The following is a 27,480-nucleotide window of genomic DNA, read 5'->3' as shown; positions in this document are numbered from 1 at the left end:
AGTGACTTGGTCCCGCCTCTGCTTTTTTTTTACCTTGGTAGTGAGAAACGATTAAGAGACTAAATATTGAGTTTGGGAAAATACTTGAAAACAGAAAATTATTTTCTCACAGAGAGCTGGCTGTGAGGAGGAGACAGTTGGTTTTAATAGTGGCATCTGAGAGTGTTTCTCACTGTTCAGCGCCAGCATATCCCTGGTTAACACAGAGCATTCAGCCTTACCAACAGCTGTCTCCACACCTGATCATTCCCAGTGCTCAATGGAGCATTCAGCCCGACCAACAGCTGCCTCCACACCTGGCCAAAGTTACCACTAACTCTATGTAGACCAGATATAATGGTTATTTATCTTCATATAGACAATGTTAACATGACAAGTTACTACTGGTCAATTAATTAAAGATGACATTCCATATGAAGAATCACGTCATAATAATAAACTTCAGTTTTATTTTTTATTTGGTCAGATGAAAATAATAAAATATAAATAACATTTACTAATTGTTTTATATGAAAATACTTTATATTGATTAAAGGAAAACTCCACCCAAAAACGATCTTTTGGCAAAATGCATCATACCGGTTGTATTTCGGGAATTTTGAAAGTTATATATCTTGAAAAAATTATTTAAAAAAGTGACATTTTGGGACTATATCAACAATGGACTAATGAAACAAATACTAAAATATCGTTTTTGAGAGGAATTATCCTTTGAGTTCACATCTCCACTTTTTTATTACAAACATTACATTTGAATGAAAGGCAACAAAAACCAAGCTGACATAATGAGATGGAGTGCTATTCATTCATCGTAAACGCTTTGACTAATAAGTGACAGTACTAAACAGAACACCAGTTTGACACTAAATCATTCCATTGGGAATAGTATATATTAAACTATTGCACTTTTCGACCCCACATAAAATACCTCCCATATCCAAAGTGAACATGGAGGATAAAGAGCATTTAGTAAACACTGTCCTTAAAACTACAACACCCAGTCCTCAATAATGTATTTCCTGTAACCAAACCCCATGTTTGATCCAAGCCAACACTCATCGTGACATTTGGCGGTTTTTAGTGGCCTTGAAACGTCAGAAAATGTGTATGTTTTTTTTTTTTAAATAGAAAAAAAAGAGAACTAACTTAGGTATTAGCATATTACAAAACATTTTCTCCTGTTTCGTTCCAACTGGTACTCTATCTTCCTCTCCTCCTTCAATTATTACACTCACATCTTCACATTGTGCTAAAAACAGGTCCAGCTCAGAGGAGAGGAAAACAGCATGGGAAAAGAAAGAGAAACAAACAGCCAATCACAGCCTGAGATCTGTAGACTAGTCCTGTGGTGACGGATGAGAGGTGATGAGGGGCGGAGCCAGGGTATGCTGGGCGGAGACTAACGACAATGGCGTTACATGGTGGTGGTGGGCTGGAGTCTCAGGCAGCATGTAGCTGATCTCAGCAGCGTTTGGTCTTCAGTACGTTGAGGCCCCTCTGGTTCTTGGCCTTGAAGGCCATAACAAAGTGATGTGGGGCGACCTTCCCTTTCCCATCCTCGTCCGCTGAGCCCATGAAGATGTAGTTGAGGCCTAGTGAGATCACAAAGACAGAGGCTGAATGCACTGGCGGAACGGCTGAGACATTCAGGAAGGTAGCACATCAGCGTCTATTCAGGTAGCCTAGTGGTTAGAGCGTTGGGCCAGTAACCAGCAGGTAGCCTAGTGGTTAGAGCGTTGGGCCAGTAACCAGCAGGTAGCCTAGTGGTTAGAGCGTTGGGCCAGTAACCAGCAGGTAGCCTAGTGGTTAGAGCTTTGGGCCAGTAACCAGCAGGTAGCCTAGTGGTTAGAGCATTGGGCCAGTAACCAGCAGGTAGCCTAGTGGTTAGAGTGTAGGGCCAGTAACCAGCAGGTAGCCTAGTGGTTAGAGCATTGGGCCAGTAACCAGCAGGTATCCTAGTGGTTAGAGCATTGGGCCAGTAACCGAAAGGTTGCTGGATTGAATCCCTGAGCTGTGACAAGGTAAAAATCTGTTGTTCTGCACCTGAGCAAGGCAGTTTCCTGTTAAGATATCAGAGGGGTTGGGTTAAATGCGGAAGACACATTACAGTGGGAGACATTCAGTTGTACAACTGACTAGGTATCCCCCCTTTCTCCTCTGGGTTCCACAGACAGTGTGTTTATAAACATATACTGTTTGTGGGTATATATATATTCACATTATGGATCAACGGCTGAGGGAAGGTATAGATCTTATTCCAATGGTGAGTTTTGTCGCTTACCTCAAACTCCTTCAGATGAGCTTGAAGGTGGAATACAGCAATGGAAGCTAATTCAGAGCCATACACAAGATAGGATAGTCTGTGGAAACACCTGCGACTGGGGTCTACCGTTCCTATTACAGGAGAATGGTGGAACTTTATTTGGGGAGGATGGGGCTCGTGGTAATGGCTGGAGTGGAATCAGTGAATTGGTATCAAATACTTCAAACATAAGGTTTTCATATGTTTGATGCCATTGCGGCAGGGTAGCCTAGTGGTTAGAGCGTTGGACTAGTAACCGGAAGGTTGCAAGTTCAAGTCCCCGAGGTACAAATCTGTCATTCTGCCCCTGAACAAGACAGTTAACCCACTGTTCCTAGGCTGTCATTGAAAATAAGAATTTGTTCTTAACTGACTTGTCTGGTTAAATAAAGGTAAAATAAAAAAAATCCAGCCATTATTGTGAGCCGTCCTCCCCTCAGCAGCCTCCACTGTTTCTTTAAGTATCTTGTATATTTGGGACACGCCTCTGTTACATGCATTTTTCACACTCAGTGCCACACTTCAAAGTCACGTGAAACTGTGAGTATTACTCAACGATAGAATTTGAACTGAAAGAAAAACACATTGTCTCGATGGTGTCATCATGAGAATGGAGAAAATGCAATTTAAAAAAATGCTAATTATATCTACAGGCTACATTGTGTTTTTTCTTTCATTATTTACGTTATCTGGCGTTCGTGTGTGATCCTAACCTTTAACCTTTAGGTCTTAACCATACACCAAATAACCTACACACCAATCACCTAATGCTTTTGGGAACAGGCAGAAAAAAAGTTTACATCGATCCACAGAGACAAAAGGGACAACGTCTGAGTTGAATACAATAAGAAGAAAAACTGTGAAATAGAGAGTTGACAATAAAGACAAAGGAAGGTCAGAAATGTGATGTTTGGGAATTATTTGGTGAAGTGGTAAAAGATTATCATAGCAGTGCCGGCTATGTTATGTGTGATGATGTGAGGCACAGTCACAAGACAGGAACTTCAAACAGGCCTTTGGCACATCAAGGCAACTGTAGTCTACAGTTCAGATGGGTTGAATGGAAACTGAAATCTGGACACTGACTCTAGGTCTATAACCTCTCACATAGCCTCAATATGAACTCCTGCAGAATTAAGCAAATAATACACCAATTGTAAGCTACATCTTGTCTCAGGAACAGGAGTGGAGAAATATAATTTCTTCCTTTCAGCATCTTGATAGAATGAGAATGTTCAGTTACAGACGGTATGTCTGTAGAGGTGCTGTCTTCATCAGCATCATAAAAGCTGATAGTATTTCAACCACATTAAATATTCATCCAAGCTGAACTGGATTCTTATCGGGAGCATGTTGGGTCGTTTCCACAGCTTTCTATTTCCTGACAACTGGTCAAACTGATGTCATTTCCCCTTTTTTTCTGTTGTTGTTGAGATATTGCATTTTCTCCCCGGTCCCTAAACGTCATTGCTATGAGAAAGAAGCAGAGGCAACAGAACAAACTGCACCAATGTCAACTAGATTGAAGCATTCATTCAATCGATTTGTGACATTATTTTGGTGAGCGCATTATTTTGTTTGTAGGGCAACATATAACGACAGAAAAGAGGCGCTATGTATCGAATTATAAACAACTTGACTAATAAATACCAAAATGTCCGAAATTATAAGCAGAAACCTATGTTTATGAGGCAAAAAAAATAATCTTCTCTGACTGTAGCCTACAGCACGTTTTCTATATTAGTTAGGTTAGGGGCGGGTGTGAGCCTCAGATTTGACACTTTCTCTCATGTAGTTGAGGACAGGTTATTACCAATTGCGGGTTGGTGCGGGTGACCAAACAGCTGACCCGCACACCATAATGTATATCATGGTGAATGTCTATCATGGACTAATACCTGATGCTATCATGCATATCATGGTGAATGTCTATCGTGGACTAATACCTGGTGTCATCATGCATATCATGGTGAATGTCTATCGTGGACTAATACCTGGTGTCATCATGTATATCATGTTGAATGTCTATCATGGACTAATACCTGATGCTATCATGCATATCATGGTGAATGTCTATCGTGGACTAATACCTGGTGTCATCATGCATATCATGGTGAATGTCTATCGTGGACTAATACCTGGTGTCATCATGTATATCATGTTGAATGTCTATCATGGACTAATACCTGGTGCCATCATGCATATCATGGTGAATGTCTATCATGGACTAATACCTGATGCTATCATGCATATCATGGTGAATGTCTATCATGGACTAATACCTGGTGCCATCATGTATATCATGGTGAATGTCTATCATGGACTAATGCCTGGTGCCATCATGTATATCATGGTGAATGTCTGTTACTAAACCAAGTCAAACTGATGAATATATCCAGGGGAGAGTGAGTCCCCTAGTAGTGGTCCACATAGATCTGGTCCTGGGCTATACGGGCACTTCTTCAAGCCCATAGACCATATAAAACCGTTCGAGCCGCACATAACACACTGGACCAGAGCTGTGGCTCGTTGTTGTACGACTACACACCTCGTCTGATGAACGGACACTTCTTGCAGAGGACGATGATCTTGGTGCTCATGGTTTTGCCGGCCTGCTGGATGGCCAGGTTGCTTTCTTTGTAGACGTTGATGATGGAGATGGTGGCGTACACACTGCCTCCTCGCACCACCGCCGTGATGACAGTTCCTGTTATCACTGTCACAGAAACATGGGGAGTTTAGAGTGCTGAGATTGGTGTGCTGAACAGAACAACAGGGAGCTAAGAGGGCTGAGATTGGTGTGCTGAACAGAACAACAGGGAGCTAAGAGGGCTGAGATTGGTGTGCTGAACAGAACAACAGGGAGCTAAGAGTGCTGGGATTGGTGTGCTGAACAGAACAACAGGGAGCTAAGAGGGCTGAGATTGGTGTGCTGAACAGAACAACAGGGAGCTAAGAGGGCTGAGATTGGTGTGCTGAACAGAACAACAGGGAGCTAAGAGTGCTGGGATTGGTGTGCTGAACAGAACAACAGGGAGCTAAGAGGGCTGAGATTGGTGTGCTGAACAGAACAACAGGGAGCTAAGAGGGCTGAGATTGGTGTGCTGAACAGAACAACAGGGAGCTAAGAGTGCTGGGATTGGTGTGCTGAACAGAACAACAGGGAGCTAAGAGGGCTGAGATTGGTGTGCTGAACAGAACAACAGGGAGCTAAGAGTGTTGGGATTGGTGTGCTGAACAGAACAACAGGGAGCTAAGAGGGCGAGATTGGTGTGCTGAACAGAACAACAGGGAGCTAAGAGGGCTGAGATTGGTGTGCTGAACAGAACAACAGGGAGCTAAGAGTGCTGGGATTGGTGTGCTGAACAGAACAACAGGGAGCTAAGAGTGCTGAGATTGGTGTGCTGAACAGAACAACAGGGAGCTAATTGTGCTGGGATTGGTGTGCTGAACAGAACAACAGGGAGCTAAGAGTGCTGGGATTGGTGTGCTGAACAGAACAACAGGCGCTCAACAAAACCCGCTTTCGATTTATAGTCTGAAAACGATGTTATCGTCATGAAATGGTGGAGCAGAACTAGACAATATTAAGTCCCGTCGGCTCTGTGTGAGTCGGCTCTGTGTGAGTCGGCTCTGTGTGAGTCGGCTCTGTGTGGGCCGGCTCTGTGTGGGCCGGCTCTGTGTGGGCCGGCTCTGGGTGAGCCGGCTCTGTGAGAGTCGGCTCTGTGTGAGTCGGCTCTGTGTGGGCCGGCTCTGTGTGAGTCGGCTCTGTGTGGGCCGGCTCTGGGTGAGCCGGCTCTGTGTGAGTCGGCTCTGTGAGAGTCGGCTCTGTGAGAGTCGGCTCTGTGAGAGTCGGCTCTGTGTGAGTCGGCTCTGTGTGAGTCGGCTCTGTGTGAGCCTTGACACTCGTGACGTAGGATTAAGATTGAATATCTTTCAATGCGAATACTGTGATGCTGGGACGTTTCCTGCCGTGGGGGCTTTCATCAAAATGTACTGGTTGAATAGGACATAACGAAAACCATGTGTAAACAGGAAGGAAAAGACGTGTCAGTCCTTTTGTGTCTGGCCTAGTCATCGGAACGTGTGACGTAACGCTCTTGGCTTGATATGACTGCAGCTTGTCTGCCAATGTATTATACAATAACATGTTCCACCAACGCCACATTACTGGGCTTCACTGACAGCCAGTGAGCCAGAACCCTTTTCCCATGCAAATATCTGACCTAATCTCCCTGAGAAAAAAAAAGCATGAATAAAATACCTGCCTCATTCCATCAACAATCTGTTCAGAGAAAAAGTAACGAATAGAGGTAGTCTGAAGGACGGGGCAGCAAACTGAGGTCATGGAGTATGTTGGGGTATGTTGGGGTATGTTGGAGTATGTTGGAGTATGTTGGAGTATGTTGGCTGAATTAACACTTTCTATTAGCAACAGTTTTCCTATAGTTTACTCTGTGAGAAGAGAACTGTGTCTGTCCCACGCAAATTCACTGCCCTCTCAGAAAACCCTCAAGGAAGCTTCTGTGACGTGCTAAAACAACCCAGAAGGCCATGGGTAGTGTGTCATGATGGAGGGGACCATGACAACATGGGCTTGTTGTGGGAGGGATGGTTCATATGGACTGGGATTAATGTTAATGTGGGATTAATTAATGTTGGGAGGATTTTCTGTCACCACCCCATTGCTACTACCCTCTGTTTATTATCTATGCATAGTCACCTTACCCCTGCATACATGTACAAATGACCTCGACTAACCTGTACCCTCGCACATTGACTCAGTACCTGTACCCACCTTATATAGCCTCGTTATTGTTATTTTATTGTGTTACCTTTTTATTCTTTTTTTACTTTAGTTTATTTGGTAAATATTTTCTTAACTTTTCTTGAACTGCACTGAGAGTTAAGGGCTTGTAAGTAAGCATTTCACGGTAAGGTCTACACTATTCCACGCATGTGACAAATAAAGTTTGATTTGATTTGACTGACACACACACACACACACACACACACACACACACACACACACTGTTGAACTGTTATTGTTTGTTCCTGCTAAGTATTTGTGACAGTAGTACTGGCAGCTTTAGGTAGGGCAGCCATAGTAACAGATGTAGCATTAGCTGAGGGAAAATAGTATTTCTCTTACCGAAGTCACTGCTACAGTAGTTGCTCTCAGCGGTTCCACTTCTTTTGCATTTCTGCTGGCACAGACCTACAGAGTACTTCAGAGCTGGGGAGACATAGAGGAGAAAAAGAGAACACAGTCCCTTAATTCACATTCTTCCACATTCGGGTGATGCTAGCAAGTAGGATTTGGGTTGATTTTATTTCACCTCGAGACAATTCAGGGAATGCATTGAAATCAAACATAGGCTAATTAATTAGTATAAACACGTCCCATTGAAAACTGTAATTAACTTCGAATCCTACCAGTGGAGGCTCTCGAGAGGAGGACAGAGGAAGAAAGGGAGGACCATCTTAAATAGTGAAACATTTTGAGATAAAACTACAGTTAAATATATTCAAGTCACCAAATAATTGATTAAAACACACTATTTTGCGATGAAGGTCTACAGTAGCCTTTAATTAACAGCAGTCTGTAAGGTAGCACCTTGGTGTCACCGGAGGACAGCTAGCTTCTGTCCTCCTCTGGGTACACTGACTTCAATACAAAATGTGTCAACGATGGTGGCTGTGTGTCGCGGTCATGATATGAAGGTTTGACTTGGAAAGTTTTTTTGCCTGTTCACAGACAGCTGATGTGTTGTGCACTGAAGTTCACAAGCGAAGGGAAAAGGTGAGAGGAGGAGAGCGCGTAGATAGATGTGAGAAGGAATTATATATATTCAACCAGCTGTTTGTATGTGGCTGCTATGAAAGTGAACTGTGTTTGCATGTGATCAAGGGTGTAATCATTGCCCCGATTCTGTTGAAAAACGTTTCTTAAATGGAATGAAATGGGGATAAACATACCTGAATTTATCCAATAGAAACTCTTGTTTGCAACTGTTGGACTAATGATTACACCTTAGATCAGCTAGATGCAGGCAAGAGTGTGCAAGTCAGTATTGAATGTGTCACTGTCTATTACCTTGATTACTCAAAATTCTCTCGACCTGTGTGCACCTACGTTGTAAACTTTCATTCATAGGCTAGGTTGTAGCAACCTCGTGATGGGTATAGGGAAAATTAGAGTATCATGTAGTAGCCTAAACCTATCAGTGTTACATTGAGCTGGGTGAATGGAATATGAATGACAGTCATCCAATATGCTGTAAGGTGATGTTCATTAAAAAATGTTAATCCTCCCTCATCTTAAAACGGCACCGACCACCACTGAATCCTACATAACAGATCACATTATTATTTTAAAACTTTATTAAGTTAAGAACAAATTCGTATTGACCTTGTCAGCTTGGGGATTTGATCAAGCAACCTTTGGTTTAGTGGCCCAACGCTCTAACAACTTGGCTACCTGCTGCCCCACATAATATTAATATTAATAATATTCATAATAATAATACATTTAATTTGAAAAACACTTTCTTACACCCAAGGAGCAATAAATATGAAAAATAATATTAATAAAAACAATCCAATAATGATGTACTGTTCATGCTCAAAGTATAGGAGTGCTGCCCCAGCATGTAGCCTAGTGGTTAGAGCTATTGGACTCATAACCAAAAATGTTGCTAGATCAAATCCCCAAGCTGACAAGGTAAAAATGTGTTGTTCTGCCCCTGAACAAGGCCATTGTCATATATAAGAATGTGTTCTTATGCCTTGCCTAGTTAAATAAAAAATACAAATAAAATAGGTTACTGCTGGCTACCATCTGTTTTTTACAATCAAAGCTACTATGGTAGTGGTATCGGGAAGACTAGAAAATGACTCTCCAACCACTGTCCAAATGTTGTTTTTACTGGCTGAGAACAAAATGGCTGAAAGATAAGCCAATCTGAGGCGGTCATCACAGGGCCCAGATTACATCATGGTGGGGGGCTGCCAAGGCGATCATCTGACTAGGGATTTGATATTGTGAGTACTGGCCTCAGTAATGGAAAAACAATAAAGGGTTGTGTGTGCGCCCCAAAAAAACATTCCTTACCTCGGGATACTTCAACTAGTACCTATCATTCCTTACCTCGGGATACTTCAACTAGTACCTATCATTCCTTACCTCGGGATACTTCAACTAGTACCTATCATTCCTTACCTCAGGATACTTCAACTAGTACCTATCATTCCTTACCCCGGGATACTTCAACTAGTACCTATCATTCCTTACCTCGGGATACTTCAACTAGTACCTATCATTCCTTACCTCAGGATACTTCAACTAGTACCTATCATTCCTTACCTCGGGATACTTCAACTAGTACCTATCATTCCTTACCTCAGGATACTTCAACTAGTACCTATCATTCCTTCCTCAGGATACCAACTAGTACCTATCATTCCTTACCCCAGGATACTTCAACTAGTAACTATCACTCAGATACTTACCTATCATTCCTTACCTCAGGATACTTCAACTAGTAACTATCATTCCTTACCTCAACTAGTAACTATCATTCCTTACCCCAGGGTAACTATACCCCAGGATACTTCAACTAGTAACTATCATTCCTTACTCCAGGAGTCAACCTATCATTCCTTCAGGATACTTCAACCTATCATTCCCTCAGGATACTTCAACTACTCCTCGGGATACTTCAACTAACTATCATTCCTTATCAGGATACTTCAACTAGTACCTATCATTCCTTACCCAGGATACTTCAACTAGTAACTATCATTCCTTACCCAGGATACTTCAACTAGTACCTATACCTATCAGGATACTTCAACTAGTAACTATCATTCCTTCAGGATACTTCAACTAGTACCTATCATTCCTTACCCAGGATACTTCAACTAGTACCTATCATTCCTTACCCAGGATACTTCAACTAGTCTATCATTCCTTACCTCAGGATACTTATCATTCCTTACCTCGGGATACAACTAGTAACTATCATTCCACCCTGGGATTCCTTATCACCTTCAGGATACTTCAACTAGTAACTATCATTCCTTAGGATACTTCAACTAGTAACTATCATTCCTTACCTCAGGATACTTCAACTAGTAACTATCATTCCTTACCTCAGGATACTTCAACTAGTAACTATCATTCCTTACCTCAGGATACTTCAACTAGTAACTATCATTACCCTTCAACTAGTAACTATCATTCTTAGGATACTTCAACTAGTAACTATCATTCCTTACCTCAGGATACTTAACTATCATTCCTAGTATCATTCCTACCTCAGGATACTTCAACTAGTAACTATCATTCAGGATACTTCAACTAGTACCTATCATTCCTTACCTCGGGATACTTCAACTAGTACCTATCATTCCTTACCTCAGGATACTTCAACTAGTAACTATCATTCCTTACCTCAGGATACTTCAACTAGTAACTATCATTCCTTACCTCAGGATACTTCAACTAGTAACTATCATTCCTTACCTCAGGATACTTCAACTAGTAACTATCATTCCTTACCCCAGGATACTTCAACTAGTAACTATCATTCCTTACCCCAGGATACTTCAACTAGTAACTATCATTCCTTATCCCAGGAGACTTCAACTAGTAACTATCATTCCTTACCCCAGGATACTTCAACTAGTAACTATCATTCCTTATCCCAGGAGACTTCAACTAGTAACTATCCAGGATAATAAAGAAAAGGAGCACTCTGTTGCTGCATAAATCTGGAAAAAACAAACAATTGGCTTAAGTTCCGGCATGAAGCGTGTGTGTGTGTGTGTGTGTGTGTGTGTGTGTGTGTGTGTGTGAGAGTGAGAGAGTGGGTGTCCACAAACAACCATGAACATGTGCCTTTAGGAGGTTTGTTATGAACAGAGTCAACAGGATGTAGGAGGTTTGTTATGTACAGTCAACAGGATGTAGGAGGTTTGTTATGAACAGAGTCAACAGGATGTAGGAGGTTTGTTATGAACAGTCAACAGGATGTAGGAGGTTTGTTATGTACAGAGTCAACAGGATGTAGGAGGTTTGTTATGAACAGAGTCAACAGGATGTAGGAAGTTTGTTATGAACAGAGTCAACAGGATGTAGGAGGTTTGTTATGAACAGTCAACAGGATGTAGGAGGTTTGTTATGAACAGTCAACAGGATGTAGGAGGTTTGTTATGAACAGTCAACAGGATGTAGGAGGTTTGTTATGTACAGAGTCAACAGGATGTGGGAAGTTTGTTATGAACAGTCAACAGGATGTAGGAGGTTTGTTATGTACATAGTCAACAGGAAGTAGGAGGTTTGTTATGTACAGAGTCAACAGGATTTAGGAGGTTTGTTATGAACAGAGTCAACAGGATGTAGGAGGTTTGTTATGAACAGAGTCAACAGGATGTAGGAGGTTTGTTATGTACAGAGTCAACAGGATGTGGGAAGTTTGTTATGAACAGTCAACAGGATGTAGGAGGTTTGTTATGAACAGAGTCAACAGGATGTAGGAGGTTTGTTATGAACAGTCAACAGGATGTAGGAGGTTTGTTATGAACAGAGTCAACAGGATGTAGGAGGTTTGTTATGAACAGAGTCAACAGGATGTAGGAGGTTTGTTATGTACAGAGTCAACAGGATGTAGGAGGTTTGTTATGAACAGAGTCAACAGGATTTAGGAGGTTTGTTATGTGCCGTGTCAACAGGATGTAGGAGGTTTGTTATGTACAGAGTCAACATGATTTAGGGCTCCAGGACATCTAGTTTGTCTATCTATAAGAAGGAACAGGGTGTCTCTTTGGGGTGTTTACTTGCCCCCCTTCCCCTTAGCTCTGTCCTAGTTGACAAATCACAGGTGTAAAAATACTAGAAGAAAGTGATAACATGTAGGGGACTGATGTTATGACTGGCTTCCAATCTACAAAGAGATGAACTGCCATCCAGCCTTGGTGTGTGCTCCATTACCTTTCATCATGGGCAACAGACACTACCACAGTGGATTTGATCTGGGACCAGGCTAATACCACAGTAGATCTGATCTGGGACCAGGCTAATACCACAGTAGATCTGATCTGGGACCAGGCTAATACCACAGTAGATCTGATCTGGGACCAGGCTAATACCACAGTGGATTTGATCTGGGACCAGGCTAATACCACAGTAGATCTGATCTGGGACCAGGCTAATACCACAGTAGATCTGATCTGGGACCAGGCTAATACCACAGTGGATTTGATCTGGGACCAGGCTAATACCACAGTAGATCTGATCTGGGACCAGGCTAATACCACAGTAGATCTGATCTGGGACCAGGCTAATACCACAGTAGATCTGATCTGGGACCAGGCTAATACCACAGTAGATCTGATCTGGGACCAGGCTAATACCACAGTAGATCTGATCTGGGACCAGGCTAACACCACAGTGGATTTGATCTGGGACCAGGCTAATACCACAGTAGATCTGATCTGGGACCAGGCTAATACCACAGTAGATCTTATCTGGGACCAGGCTAATACCACAGTAGATCTGATCTGGGACCAGGCTAATACCACAGTAGATCTGATCTGGGACCAGGCTAATACCACAGTAGATCTGATCTGGGACCAGGCTAATACCACAGTAGATCTGATCTGGGACCAGACTAATACCACAGTAGATCTGATCTGGCACCAGGCTAATACCACAGTAGATCTTATCTGGGACCAGGCTAATACCACAGTAGATCTGATCTGGGACCAGGCTAATACCACAGTAGGTCTGATTTGGGACCAGGCTAATACCACAGTAGATCTGATCTGGAACCAGGCTAATACCACATTAGATTTTTGGCAAAAGCTGCAGCTACTCTTTCTGGGGTCCACACAAAACATGACATAATACAGAACATTAATCCCAAGAACAGCTCACGGACACATGTCTAGCCTGAATTCCATGCTGTATCAATACATACACACAAGATATCTAGGTTCCCAAATAGGGAGAGGCTTGATGCCTTGTGCTCCTTTCCTGAGGTGTCACCTTATCTGGACTTTTTTAAACCAGATTTCCTCTTTTGTTTATTTGAGCAATATGAGATTTACTAGATGGGTTTCAGTGACTTCATTAGCTGTGGTTGCTGATGCGTATATGGTTGAATCATCAGCAATACATGGACACCCATGCTGTGTTTAATGCCAGTGGCAGGTCATTGAGTAAAAATAGAAAAGGGTAGAGGGGCCTCTGCGGACCTGAGCATTTTCCCCTCTGGGAGCCACTTTCTACCATTCTAAATTCCAAGCATCTTTACATGTTTGACATTCCTCCCTCTCTGCAGAGAAGCTCCCATTAAATAAAACCATTTGAGTTCTATTAGATAGATATCTCTGAATACACAGAATATGGCAGAGGTTGAAAAGCCATAACCCATGTCCTTTTTTCAGACCAGCAGGTTATAGTCAATAATATCAAAGGCTGCACTGAAATCTAACATCCCTACAGCTCCTACAATCTTCTTATTGTCAAAACTTTCTCTATAAGCATGCTGAAAGTCTGTTGTTAATTTGTTTACAGAGAAATAGCATTGTATTTGGTCAAAAGCTAACTCTTTTTCCAACAGTTTGCCAAGAGCTGGCAGAACCAAGCTTCCATAGGTCTGCTGTTAGAACCAGTAAACAGGTGGCGTGGCGAGAGCTTTCACAAGATCTGACCCTGGGACCAGGCTAATGCCACCAGTCAGAACTGTCATAACCCACATGGTGTGGCCTGTAGAAGATAATGATGATGAGGATTCTGAATTGGAATCACCACCTCTGTAGTGCTAAATCTTCCTCCTTTTTATATTGTAACAACAAGACTTTAATGTGATGGACAAGAGTAAATATATCTCCTGTGCTGGATTAAACAGAGGAAAGAGAGCTACCTACGTATGGGTCTGGTGGTAGCAGCTGGGGTGGTGGTGGTCAGTGGTACCGGGGTGGTGGGTAACTTCTTAGGTCTGAACTTGTAGTGGCCGATGAACCCATCTGCAGTCAAACTGAGGTCTGAGAGGAACTGGATCAGGAGCTGGTTACCTTCAGAGAATACTGGACTGAAGAGGGGGGGGAGAGAGAGAGAGAGAGAGAGAGAGAGAGAGAGAGAGAGAGAGAGAGAGAGATCACATAGGCTAATGAATACATTGTGCATAGGTTTATCAGTAAATCAGGCATTTGTAGGTTTATAATTGATAGAGGAATTTCTAAATTCCTTATTGTTTTACAGCCAAAACCAAATTCGCACTCGTTTCTAATTCATTAATGAGGTGTAAGTTCATTAATTATGTATGAAGTAGATCGAGACCAGTCTTAAAAGTCAGGTAAGAGCGTTTAATTCCATTTTAGCCTACAAGAACAAAGAGTACTAACCACATACACAGACTTCCACAGGTTATAAACTGAATCTGACATCATCAGTTTCCTGGTTTTTAAACGATTGCTGTTTATTTGAGCAATATGAGATTGTTTTTAGGTCCGGAGATGCTTTCTACTCCCCTTATAAACCAGACATTCCAATCTGTCTAAAAGATATACTTTTCTCCCACTAATGGAACATAACCCAAACATTCTTATCTGGAACATAACCCAAACATTCTTATCTGGAACATAACCCAAACATTCTTATTTTGTCTGAAAAGCTATATCTTTTCTTCCCCTTAACCTTCCCAAGAGGCACAGACAATTAATTTGTTCTGCTTACATTTTCAGTAACAGCACAACCAAGAACTCATACTTTTCATACCATAATAGTATTAGTATAAATGGTTCTAATCAATAATGTATACATAATTAATCATTTCAACTAGAAATTCCTCTATCAATAATCTATCCTGTTTTACATTTATCCTGATTGGCTAGTCACTTTTACACCCACCTACATGGGAATACTACCTCAATTACCTCAACGACCTCATACCCCTGCACATTGACTCAGTACTGGTACTCCTTGTATATAGTCTCATTATTACCTGGTACCCCTGCACATTGACTCAGTACTGGTACTCCTTGTATATAGTATCATTACTACCTGGTACCCCTGCACATTGACTCAGTACTAGTACTCCTTGTATATAGTCTCATTACTACCTGGTACCCCTGCACATTGACTCAGTACTAGTATCAAACATTCTTATATAGTCTCATTACTACTTGGTACCCCTGCACATTGACTCAGTATAAAGTAATCCTTGTATACATAATTAAGTCTCATTACTACCTAATCCCTGTTTTCCATTTATTGACTCAGTACTAGTACTCCTTGTATATAGTCTCATTACTACCTGGTACCCCTGCACATTGACTCAGTACTAGTACTCCTTTTATATAGTCTCATTACTACCTGGTACCCCTGCACATTGACTCAGTACTGGTACTCCTTGTATATAGTCCCATTACTACCTGGTACCCCTGCACATTGACTCAGTACTAGTACTCCTTGTATATAGTCTCATTATTACCTGGTACCCCTGCACATTGACTCAGTACTAGTACTCCTTGTATATAGTCTCATTACTACCTGGTACCCCTGCACATTGACTCAGTACTGGTACTCCTTGTATATAGTCTCATTACTACCTGGTACCCCTGCACATTGACTCAGTACTAGTAATCATTGTATATAGTCTCATTACTACCTGGTACCCCTGCACATTGACTCAGTACTGGTACTCCTTCTATATATCAAGATCAAAACTATAAGCGGTAGCTACATTAGCAAGATAAATGCATAGTATAAACAGTTGTGTGACGTACGCTGGGGGGCTATCGCCACAGTACTTCCCGATCCTCTTGGCATCGTTGACCTCTGCCCCGTTGAAAATGGCCACGTAGTCGTAGCGACAGTAGTTGTCTCTTTCCACATCGAACTTCTCAAACTTCACCTCAATGATCTGTGTTAGTGGACAGGTTACATAGAACCCAGGTTACATAGAACCCAGGTTACATAGAACCCAGGTTACATAGAACCCATGTTACATAGAACCCAGGTTACATAGAACCCATGTTACATAGAACACAGGTTATATAGAACACGGGTTACATAGAACCCGGGTTACATAGAACACGGGTTATATAGAACACGGGTTACATAGAACCCAGGTTACATAGAACCCAGGTTACATAAAACACAGGTTACATAGAACACGGGTTACATAGAACCCAGGTTACATAGAACCCAGGTTACATAGAACACAGGTTACATAGAACACAGGTTACATAGAACACAGGTTGCATAGAACACGGGTTACATAGAACACGGGTTACATAGAACCCAGGTTACATAGAACCCAGGTTACATAGAACCCAGGTTACATAGAACACAGGTTACATAGAACACAGGTTACATAAAACCCGGGTTACATAGAACACAGGTTACATAGAACACAGGTTACATAGAACCCGGGTTACATAGAACATGGGTTATATAGAACACAGGTTACATAGAACCCAGGTTACATAGAACCCAGGTTACATAGAACCCAGGTTACATAGAACACATTACTTTCATCCCACATTCTAAATGTGTATTACACTGTGCAGCACTAAACAAGTGAAAACCACAAAGCAATGATGTGAAAACCTCAAACGATCTCAATCACTCTCAATGGTGGCATTCGTCAAGTTGAACTGTGAGTAGTAGTAGTATTTGTTAGGATCCCCAATTAACTACTGCTGAGGCATCTGGTAGTAACACTCACCTGGTTCTTAGGAGCCACTATGTGCCATGAGCAGGTGACCCCAGCGGGGTAGTCCTTCTCAGGCCAGTTAGGGGTTTTAATTGACCCGAACGGTTTATCCAGATGACCTCCACAGTACTGGTCCCCTGATGGGTGCAAAGTCAAACCACAATGTTTAGTTATAGTCCCTGGCAGATAGTACTGCTTCACATGCTGTTTCTTAAAAGAACAACTGAACATCGTTCTTTATTGTGCAAAATATCTCTTCCTCTTTAACGTCAAAGGACGGAATGTTGTGCATGAAATAATTCTATAATGAGACCTAGAATGTTCTAATCAGTAGGCTAACTCTCATCTCATGCTTCCTTTGTGATTTACGAGTAACTAAAAAATACAGTTGTCTGTCTCTATGCCTTGGTCCCCTGCTGGAATGTGTTGTTAACAGGAAGTCTACCCGCTAGGCAAGCCATCACACATCGGAGAGAGAACACATCAGCCTACCACACATCGGAGAGAGAACACATCAGCCTACCACACAAGCTGCTTTGGACTGGCAAGAGATCTGTGGATCTTTAAAAAAAAACACAGTTGGATCTCCTGTAACATGCAGTTTAGTGACTAACAGTGTTTCCACTACAGCTGAGCTCCCATACTCATGGCTGGCAGACGAGGGCGAGTGCAATTTGTCTGAGTAACTAAAATAGCCATTGAACCAATGGAAGAGGGCTGTGTGGTGCTTTTCAGTTTTAACTACTCCCAGGAACGGGGAGACAGACAGAGCAACCACAGTCCATCTGCTCCAGCATCAGGTGTGTGAAGAACACCAGTCTATCTAAACTGACAGACCCAGAGACATTCTAGCTGTCAGCTACTGTAGGAGGTACGGAGACAAGAGAGAAGGTATACAACCAACCATTAAAATTCCACAAACTAATTCAGGGAGACGTCACCTGGTGAGAAGAGGACGGGACTGCGCTGACCCGTCTGCCTCTAGAGCTCTCCTCCGGGAAAAACAAGCCGTGACAAATTCCTCGTCCTACTGTGAAATGTGTCGAGACGTTCCTGTTTTTCATTCACCTCGTCCTCGAGCAAGCTTTAAGTCAATAGGTCTCGTCTTAAACTACAAAAGAAGTCTGAACTTTATCTTACCAAGTTCCACTGTTCCTTCCACTCACCTGCTATCCGTTGGGAGTGATTTATCAAGCTACAACTGCCTTTTTCGTTCTCAGATGTAAACAATTCCCCTCTCAGATATCTCCATCTGGGTATTGTATCATTACTAGGTGCAGCTAGAGGAGGTTAAGAGGCACGTTAATTAGCTTGTTAAAATGTGACCTTTGGCCCTAAACACACAAACACTCACTGACATCGGATGTCTTTACGATGTGTCACGATGTGTCAGAGAAGAGTCACGGCGAGGACTCAGCGTCTAAGGCTCCGCTGAACATGCTTGGGTAGAGGCTGGATACAGGTGACTACAGTGTTCCCTACACACTACACCGAGGGCTACAACAGCTTAGAGATGGCACAGCCCCTCTTCAACCCACACAGTGGTTCCTGGCCCGGGAGGTAGCCTAGACAACCGGTGAGAATCTTAAATCTCAAGTTTAAATAGATCAAATCAAATTTATTTATATAGCCCTTCGTATATCAGCTGATATCTCAAAGTGCTGTACAGAAACCCAGCCTAAAACCCCAAACAGCAAGCAATGCTGGTGTAGAAGCACAAATAGACTCCCCTATAGCATCCTAGATCCGTCTCCCGCCACTGTGCGCTTGAGTAAGACACGTAAAACCCTTAAAAACGAGTATGGTATTATTCTATTCTTCGTCTATATTCTATTCTGCTTACCTCTCTCGTGCGGCTCGGCAGCCGAGTACACCGCCAGGAAGCCACTCCCAGCCGTGTTGGCATCAGACACCATCTGAATTAGCATCTTGTTGCCGGTGGAGACCAAGGCACCTGGCCTGAAGGTCCCACAGAAGCGGCCCAGCCTCTGGCCACTCGCATGGCCACTGTACACATCTACGTAGTCATAGCGACACAGGTTGTCACTCTCCAGGTCAATGAAGCGGAAGGACAGGACCACCACTTTACCCTCAGGGACCTGAGACAACATACAATCACATACAGTATACAGTACAATTTATACAATCACATTCAGTATACAGTACAATCTATACAATCACATACAGTATACAGTACAATTTATACAATCACATTCGGTATACAGTACAATCTATACAATCACATACAGTATACAGTATAATCTATACAATCACATACAGTATACAGTACAATCTATTTTACAGCTAACTTACCAAGCATTACATGGGCTTGCTCCTACCTATCTCTCTGATTTGGTCCTGCCGTACATACCTACACGTACGCTACGGTCACAAGACGCAGGCCTCCTAATTGTCCCTAGAATTTCTAAGCAAACAGCTGGAGGCAGGGCTTTCTCCTATAGAGCTCCATTTTTATGGAACGGTCTGCCTACCCATGTCAGAGACGCAAACTCAGTCTCAACCTTTAAGTCTTTACTGAAGACTCATCTCTTCAGTGGGTCATATGATTGAGTGTAGTCTGGCCCAGGAGTGGGAAGGTGAACGGAAAGGCTCTGGAGCAACGAACCGCCCTTGCTGTCTCTGCCTGGCCGGTTCCCCTCTTTCCACTGGGATTCTCTGCCTTTAACCCTATTACAGGGGCTGAGTCACTGGCTTACTGGGCCCCCCCCATGCCGTCCCTGCAGGGGGTGCGTCACCTGAGTGGGTTGATTCACTGTTGTGGTCATCATGTCTGGGTTGCCCCCCTTGGGCTGTGCCGTGGCGGAGATCTTTGTGGGCTATACTCAGCCTTGTCTCAGGATGGTAAGTTGGTGGTTGAAGATATCCCTCTAGTGGCGTGGGGGCTGTGCTTTGGCAAAGTGGGTGGGGTTATATCCTTCCTGTTTGGCCCTGTCCGGGGGTGTCCTCGGATGGGGCCACAGTGTCTCCTGTCCCCTCCTGTCTCAGCCTCCAGTATTTATGCTGCAGTAGTTTGTGTCGGGGGGCTAGGGTCAGTTTGTTTTATCTGGAGTACTTCTCCTGTCCTATTCGGTGTCCTGTGTGAATCTAAGTGTGCGTTCTCTAATTCTCTCCTTCTTTCTTTCTCTCTCTCGGAGGACCTGAGCCCTAGGACCATGCTCCAGGACTACCTGACATGATGACTCCTTGCTGTCCCCAGTCCACCTGGCCATGCTGCTGTTCCAGTTTAAACTGTTCTGCCTTACTATTATTCGACCATGCTGGTCATTTATGAACATTTGAACATCTTGGCCATGTTCTGTTATAATCTCCACCCGGCACAGCCAGAAGAGGACGGGCCACCCCACATATGCTCTCTAATTCTCTCTTTCTTTCTCTCTCTCCGAGGACCTGAGCCCTAGGACCGTGCCCCAGGACTACCTGACATGATGACTCCTTGCTGTCCCCGGTCCACCTGACTGTGCTGCTGCTCCAGTTTCAACTGTTCTGCCTTGTTATTATTCGACCATGCTGGTCATTTATGAACATTTGAACATCTTGGCCATGTTCTGTTATAATCTCCACCCGGCACAGCCAGAAGAGGACTGGCCACCCCACATAGCCTGGTTCCTCTCTAGGTTTCTTCCTAGGTTTTGGCCTTTCTAGGGAGTTTTTCCTAGCCACCGTGCTTCTACACCTGCATTGCTTGCTGTTTGGGGTTTTAGGCTGGGTTTCTGTACAGCACTTTGAGATATCAGCTGATGTACGAAGGGCTATATAAATACATTTGATTTGAGTATACAGTACAATCTATTCAATATACAGTACAATCTATACAATCACATACAGTATACAGTACAATCTATACAATCACATAAGGGGCCTATCTGACAACTCAATATAATAGGAAACAGATCTTCCTCTGATATGCAATGAATTAACCTATATGAAACTCTTCCCCTTTTAAAAACACCAAACTGCAATCAACAGTCAAATCATTCAAAGTCTAAATCTAGCAGGGATACACATGTTATTAACAAGTAAGAAACATACCGTTTTTCTTTAATTACAGGACTTTGCTGTTGTTGGTGATTATGTCCTTGATCTACCATTCATTCCAGCCATGTGACCAGACTGCATGTTGAAAATACCAAGCAGGCAGCTCAAAGTGCCTGAGGGGGTGCTGTAGCCACTAGCCAAATACCAGACTACCAATTACACAGTTAAGATTTGTGGATTGGTATACCATTGAAGTGTATTACAAGAATCATTTTAGTTCACTGATAATTACTTCTCGTTCTGTCTGACATGGCGCTGGGAAAGTAATAGCCTTCAGTAGCTAATTAGGAACACACTAAGTTGATAACTGTTAAACAAGAATCATGTATTCACAGTAGGCTACAAGTATGCTTGGCTCACCGTGATTCTCCAAACACATTTGGTATTTGGGGGATACACCCCTGGATAACCCAGGCTCCCAACGACCCCAGAATCCTCCGTTATATTGCCTCCGCATGTAAACGTTGGTCTGGAAACATGAGAAAAAATATGTGTGACAACTTCTCATTCTAATACAAATGTCTATCAGGGAATCTTTGAAAGGAAAAAAAAAACCTAGGCGTAAAGGTGTTGTTGGTGTTTATTATGGGATTTATTATGGGATTTTCTCGGCAATGCGCCTGTGTGCGTCCTTATGCCTACAGCGCACACTGCAGATTTCTCCAAAATAATAACTGATTGATGCGGTTCCTTCAGCATTGTGCTGTAGACTAACGTATCATTGACAACTCGTGATAAGGCTTTGTACAGTAGGCTAGTGCTACACAGTTGTATTTCCTGACTAATAGCTTAACAAAGAGCCCCCCAAAAACTAGAGATTGTTAGATTAAAGTGAAGGGAAAAGGTAACCTACCTCCGTCGTGACCCCAGTAGAGACTGCGCGCAGACCTCTGTCAAAGACAGGACACCCCAAGCGCAAACAATACTGCATATTCTCCACATTGTCGGGTGAACGGACCAGGCACCAGTTCGCCTGTTTTCGCTCCGTGGCATGAATGGCATTCAGTGGCTCGAGCCGTGGGGAAAAGTACCCAGGGAAGTTCGTGGAGGGAGTTTCGCAGGCTGCAAGCTGGAACACAGACTGAATATAACAATTGTTCTGGTGGTAGGAGGGAGCAATCGGCAGGCAGCTGCCTTTTTCCAAAACCTGGGATCAAAGATGCACTGGAAGTATTGGGGTGGGAGGAGTATGGGGGAATGGGAACTCTTGCTTTAATTTAATACCACACCTGGCATAATAACTTTACCCTCGATAGAATAATGTGAATATCCTTAGTGAAAGATTTGTCCAGGGAACAGAGTTCCACATGAACAAAATGTATGCACTTTGAAAATAGACTGTTTCTATGTGGTCTTCAGAATGACATGCGTTTAAACAAAAGTGAATAATTGAATACATCAATGCAAAATATGCCTAAACAACTAAAATAGTCTATAAGTCTTTTTATTTTATTTTTTAGATAAGACTCTTACAGTAGGCTTTTTACACATTTTGTTATGTTAGAGCCTCATTTGAAAGTGGATTAAATGTTTTTTCCCCTCATCAATTTGACAAAGTAAAACAAGTTTTTAGAACATGTTGCTAATTTATTAAAATGAAAAACTGGAATATCAAATTTACCCAAGTATTCAGACCCTTAACTCAGTACTTTGTTGAAAACCTTTGGCAGCGATTACAGCCTCAAGTCTTCTTGGGTATGATGCTACATGTTTGGCACTCCTGTATTTGGCTAGTTTCTCCCATTTTTTCTCTGCAGATCCTCTCAAGCTCTGTCAGGTTGGATGGGGAGTGTCGTTGCACAGCTATTTTCAGGTCTCTCCAGAGATGTTTATTCGGTTTCAAGCCCTGTCTCTGGTTGGGCCACTCAAGGACAGTGAATCAAATCAAATCAAATCAAATTTTATTTGTCACATACACATGGTTAGCAGATGTTAATGCGAGTGTAGCGAAATGCTTGTGCTTCTAGTTCCGACAATGCAGTGATAACCTACAAGTAATCTAACTAACAAGTCCAAAACTACTGTCTTATACACAGTGTAAGGGGATAAGGAATATGTACATAAGGATATATGAATGAGTGATGGTACAGAGCAGCATACAGTAGATGGTATCGAGTACAGTATATACATATGAGATGAGTATGTAGACAAAGTAAACAAAGTGGCATAGTTAAAGTGGCTAGTGATACATGTATTACATAAGGATGCAGTAGATGATATAGAGTACAGTATATACATATGAGATGAGTATGTAGACAAAGTAAACAAAGTGGCATAGTTAAAGTGGCTAGTGATACATGTATTACATAAGGATGCAGTCGATGATGTAGAGTACAGTATGTACGTATGCATATGAGATGAATAATGTAGGGTAAGTAACATTATATAAGGTAGCATTGTTTAAAGTGGCTAGTGATATATTTACATCATTTCCCATCAATTCACATTATTAAAGTGGCTGGAGTTGGGTCAGTGTCAATGACAGTGTGTTGGCAGCAGCCACTCAATGTTAGTGGTGGCTGTTTAACAGTCTGATGGCCTTGAGATAGAAGCTGTTTTTCAGTCTCTCTGTCCCAGCTTTGATGCACCTGTACTGACCTCGCCTTCTGGATGATAGCGGGGTGAACAGGCAGTGGTTCGGGTGGTTGATGTCCTTGATGATCTTTATGGCCTTCCTGTAACATCGGGTGGTGTAGGTGTCCTGGAGGGCAGGTAGTTTGCCCCCGGTGATGCGTTGTGCAGACCTCACTACCCTCTGGAGAGCCTTACGGTTGAGGGCGGAGCAGTTGCCGTACCAGGCGGTGATACAGCCCGCCAGGATGCTCTCGATTGTGCATCTCTAGAAGTTTGTGAGTGCTTTTGGTGACAAGCCGAATTTCTTCAGCCTCCTGAGTTTGAAGAGGCGCTGCTGCGCCTTCTTCAAGACGCTGTCAGTGTGAGTGGACCAATTCAGTTTGTCTGTGATGTGTATGCCGAGGAACTTAAAACTTGCTACCCTCTCCACTACTGTTCCATCAATGTGGATAGGGGGGTGTTCCCTCTGCTGTTTCCTGAAGTCCACAATCATCTCCTTAGTTTTGTTGACGTTGAGTGTGAGGTTATTTTCCTGACACCACACTCCGAGGGCCCTCACCTCCTCCCTGTAGGCCGTCTCGTCGTTGTTGGTAATCAAGCCTACCACTGTTGTGTCGTCCGCAAACTTGATGATTGAGTTGGAGGAGTGCGTGGCCACGCAGTCGTGGGTGAACAGGGAGTACAGGAGAGGGCTCAGAACGCACCCTTGTGGGGCCCCCTTGTTGAGGATCAGCGGGGAGGAGATGTTGTTGCCTACCCTCACCACTTGTCCTGAAGCCACTCCTGCGTTGTCTTGGCTGTGTGCTTAGGGTCGTTGTCCTGTTGGAAGGTGAACCTTGACCCCAATCTGAGGTCCTGAGCGCTCTGGAGCAGGTTATTACTTTGCTCCATTCATTTTTCCCTCGATCCTGACGAGTCTCCCAGTCCCTCCCCACAGCATGATGCTGCCACCAGTATGCAAACTCCAAGCGGGCTGTCATGTGCCTTTACTGAGGAGTGGCTTCCGTCTGTCCACTCTACCATAGAGGGCTGATTGGTGGAGTGCTGCAGAGATGGTTGTCCTTCTGGTAGGTTCTCCCATCTCCACAGAGGAACTCTGGAGCTCTGTCAGAGTGACCATTGGGTTCTTGGTCACCTCCCTGACAAACGCCCTTCTCCTCCAATTGCTCAATTTGGCTGGGAGGCCAGCACTAGGAAGAGTCTTGGTGGTTCCAAATTTCTTCCATTTAAGAATGCCGGAGGCCACTGTGTTCTTGAGAACCTCCAATGCTGCAGACATTTTTTGGTATACTTCCCTAGGAGCTAGGAGCTCTACGGACAATTCCTTTGACCTCATGGCTTGTTTTTTGCTCTGACATGCACTGTCAACTGTGGGAACTTATATAGACAGGTGTGTGCCTTTCCAAATCATGTCCAGTCAATTGAATTTTCAGCAGTTGGACACGAATCAAGTTGTAGAAACATCTCAAGGATGATCAATGGAATCAGGATGTACCTGAGCTCCATTTTGAGTCTCTTAGCACAGGGTCTGAATACGTGTGTAAATAAGGTATTTCTGTTTTATAATTTTAATACATTTGTGCAAAAAAAATTCCAACCTGTTTTTGCATTGTGATTATGTGGTGTGTGTAGATTGATGAACATTTTTTATTTAAAAAGAATCCATTTTAGAATAAGTCTGTAGTGGAATAAAATGTGGGAAAAGTGAAGGGGTCTGAATACTTTCTGAATGCCCTGTATGTTACAGTATTTACAGTACATATTCCAAAATGTGCCCTTATGCACCATACGAACAGTACACCATATGTATCCTCTATAAGGTCCTAAAAAAGCATCTCAAAATTGAAGGCCCTAAAAAAGCCTCTAAAAAATTGAAGGCCCTAAAAATTGCCAGAATCCACCCAAGTCTTAGTCTGTTCTCTCTGCTACCGCATGGCAAGCGGTACCAGATCATCAATTCTGGGACCAAAATGATCCTGATGCCATAAATAAGACTGCTGAATAGTTATTAATCAAATGGGTACCTGGACTTTCTGCTTTCACACTACCTACATGTACATATTACCTCATTCAATCATCCCAACTACACTACATGACCAAAAGTATGTGGACACCTGCTCGTCAAACATCTCATTCCAAATTCATGGGCATTAATATGGCGTCGTTCCCCCCCCTTGGCTACTATAACAGCCTCCTCTCTTCTGGAAAGGCTTTCCACTAGATGTTGCAACATTGCTGCAGGGACTTGCTTCCATTCAGCCACAAAAGCCCTAGTGTGGTCGGGCACTGATGTTGGGCGATTAGGCCTGGCTCGCAGTCGGTGTTCATATTCATCCCAAAGGTGTTTGATGGGTTTGAGATCAGGGCTCTGTGCAGGCCAGTCACTCGACAAACCATTTCTGTATGGACCTCGAGGGCATTGTCATGCTGAAACAGGAAAGGGCCTTACCCAAACTGTTGCCACAAAGTTGGAAGCACAGAATCGTCTAGAATGTTATTGTATGTGTAACAGAATAACTTTACGTCCGTCCCCTCGCCCATACCCGGGCTCGAACCAGGGACCTTCTGCACACAACGACAACAGTCACCCTCGAAGCATCGTTACCCATCGCTCCACAAAAGCCGCGGCCCTTGCAGAGCAAGGGGAACTACTACTTCAAGGTCTCAGAGCAAGTGACGTAACCGATTGAAACGCTATTTAGCGCACACCGCTAACTAAGCTAGCCGTTTCACATCCGTTACATATGCCGTAGCGTTAAGCTTTCCCTTCACTGGAAGTAAGGGGCCATGAAAAATAGCCCCAGACCATTATTCCTCCACCAAATTTTACAGTTGGCACAATGCATTGGGACAGGTAGCGTTTTCCTGGCATCCACAAAATCTACATTTGTCTGCTGGACTGCCAGAATGTGAAGCGTGATTTATCACTCCAGAGAAAGCGTTTCCACTGCTCCAGAGTCCAATGGCGGCGAGGTTTATGCCACACTATCCGGCGCTTGTCATTGCACATGGTGATCGTAGGCTTGTATGCGGCTGCTCGGCCATGGAAATCCATTTCATGAATCTCCCAGCAAACACAGTTGCTTCCAGAGGCAGTTTGGAACTCAGTAGTGGGTGTTGCAACAGAGGACAGACCATTTTTACATGCTACGTTTTACAGCACTCGGCGGTCCCGTTCTATGAGCTTGTGTGGCCTACCACTTCACAGCTGAGCCGTTGTTTCTCCTAGATGTTTCCAATTCACAATAACATAATTTACAGTTGACCGGGGCAGCTCTAGCAAGGCAGAAAGCTGATGAACTGACGTGTTGGAAAGGTGGCATCCTATGAACGTCACTGAGCCCTTCAGTAAGGCCTTTCTACTGCCAATGTTTGTCTATGGAGATTGCATGGCTGTGCGCTCGCTTTATATACCTGTCAGCAACGGTTGTGGCTGGAATAGCCGAATCCATATTCCAGGTACTCCTCATATATAGACTGTATACCAGTGGTGTAAAGTACTTCAGCTCAAATACTTTAAAGTACTACTTAAGTAGTTTTGGGGGGTATCTGTACAATACTTTACTATTTATTTTTTTGCCAACTTTTACTTCACTACGTTCCTCAAGAAAATAATGTACTTTTTACTCCATAGATTTTCCTTGACACCCAAAAGTACTCAATACATTTGTGGTGTATTTCCCAGTTCATGGACACTCTTGCTGACAGTTATGGCTGCTTTGTGTGATGTATTGTTGTCTCTACCTTCTTGCCCTTTGTGCTGTTGTCTGTGCCCAACAATGTTTGTACCATGATTTGTGCTGCTACCATGTTGTGTTGCTG

The 27,480-nt window shown here is 43.2% G+C and overlaps 1 protein-coding gene across 1 annotated transcript; it reads right to left on the bottom strand.

The window, feature by feature from the left end:
• Positions 1 to 429: 429 nt before the first annotated feature.
• LOC118382338 (procollagen C-endopeptidase enhancer 2-like) lies at positions 430 to 22,262 on the bottom strand. Its single transcript, XM_052500155.1, has 9 exons — positions 21,938 to 22,262; positions 21,445 to 21,553; positions 18,872 to 19,127; positions 17,041 to 17,165; positions 16,097 to 16,233; positions 14,237 to 14,400; positions 7,455 to 7,538; positions 4,851 to 5,018; positions 430 to 1,592 (listed from the first exon to the last, which is right to left on the bottom strand). Exons 1-9 carry the CDS (start codon positions 22,084 to 22,086, stop codon positions 1,462 to 1,464), a joined length of 1,323 nt encoding a protein of 440 aa, XP_052356115.1. The 5' UTR covers positions 22,087 to 22,262; the 3' UTR covers positions 430 to 1,461.
• Positions 22,263 to 27,480: the final 5,218 nt, after the last annotated feature.

The sequence above is a fragment of the Oncorhynchus keta genome, chromosome 4 (genome assembly GCF_023373465.1).
Source record: "Oncorhynchus keta strain PuntledgeMale-10-30-2019 chromosome 4, Oket_V2, whole genome shotgun sequence".
Lineage (NCBI taxonomy): Eukaryota > Metazoa > Chordata > Actinopteri > Salmoniformes > Salmonidae > Oncorhynchus > Oncorhynchus keta.
This window is presented reverse-complemented; position numbering and strand designations above follow the sequence as displayed.

Coding starts and splice junctions, on each gene's coding strand:
- LOC118382338 (XM_052500155.1), bottom strand. CDS start 22,086: ATGCCATTCATGCCACGGAGCGAAAACAGGCGAACTGGTGCCTGGTCC. Junction 16,234..17,040: donor TAGTGGCTCCTAAGAACCAG/GTGAGTGTTACT, acceptor CCACTAACACAG/ATCATTGAGGTGAAGTTTGA. Junction 5,019..7,454: donor CTACTGTAGCAGTGACTTCG/GTAAGAGAAATA, acceptor TTTCTGTGACAG/TGATAACAGGAACTGTCATC.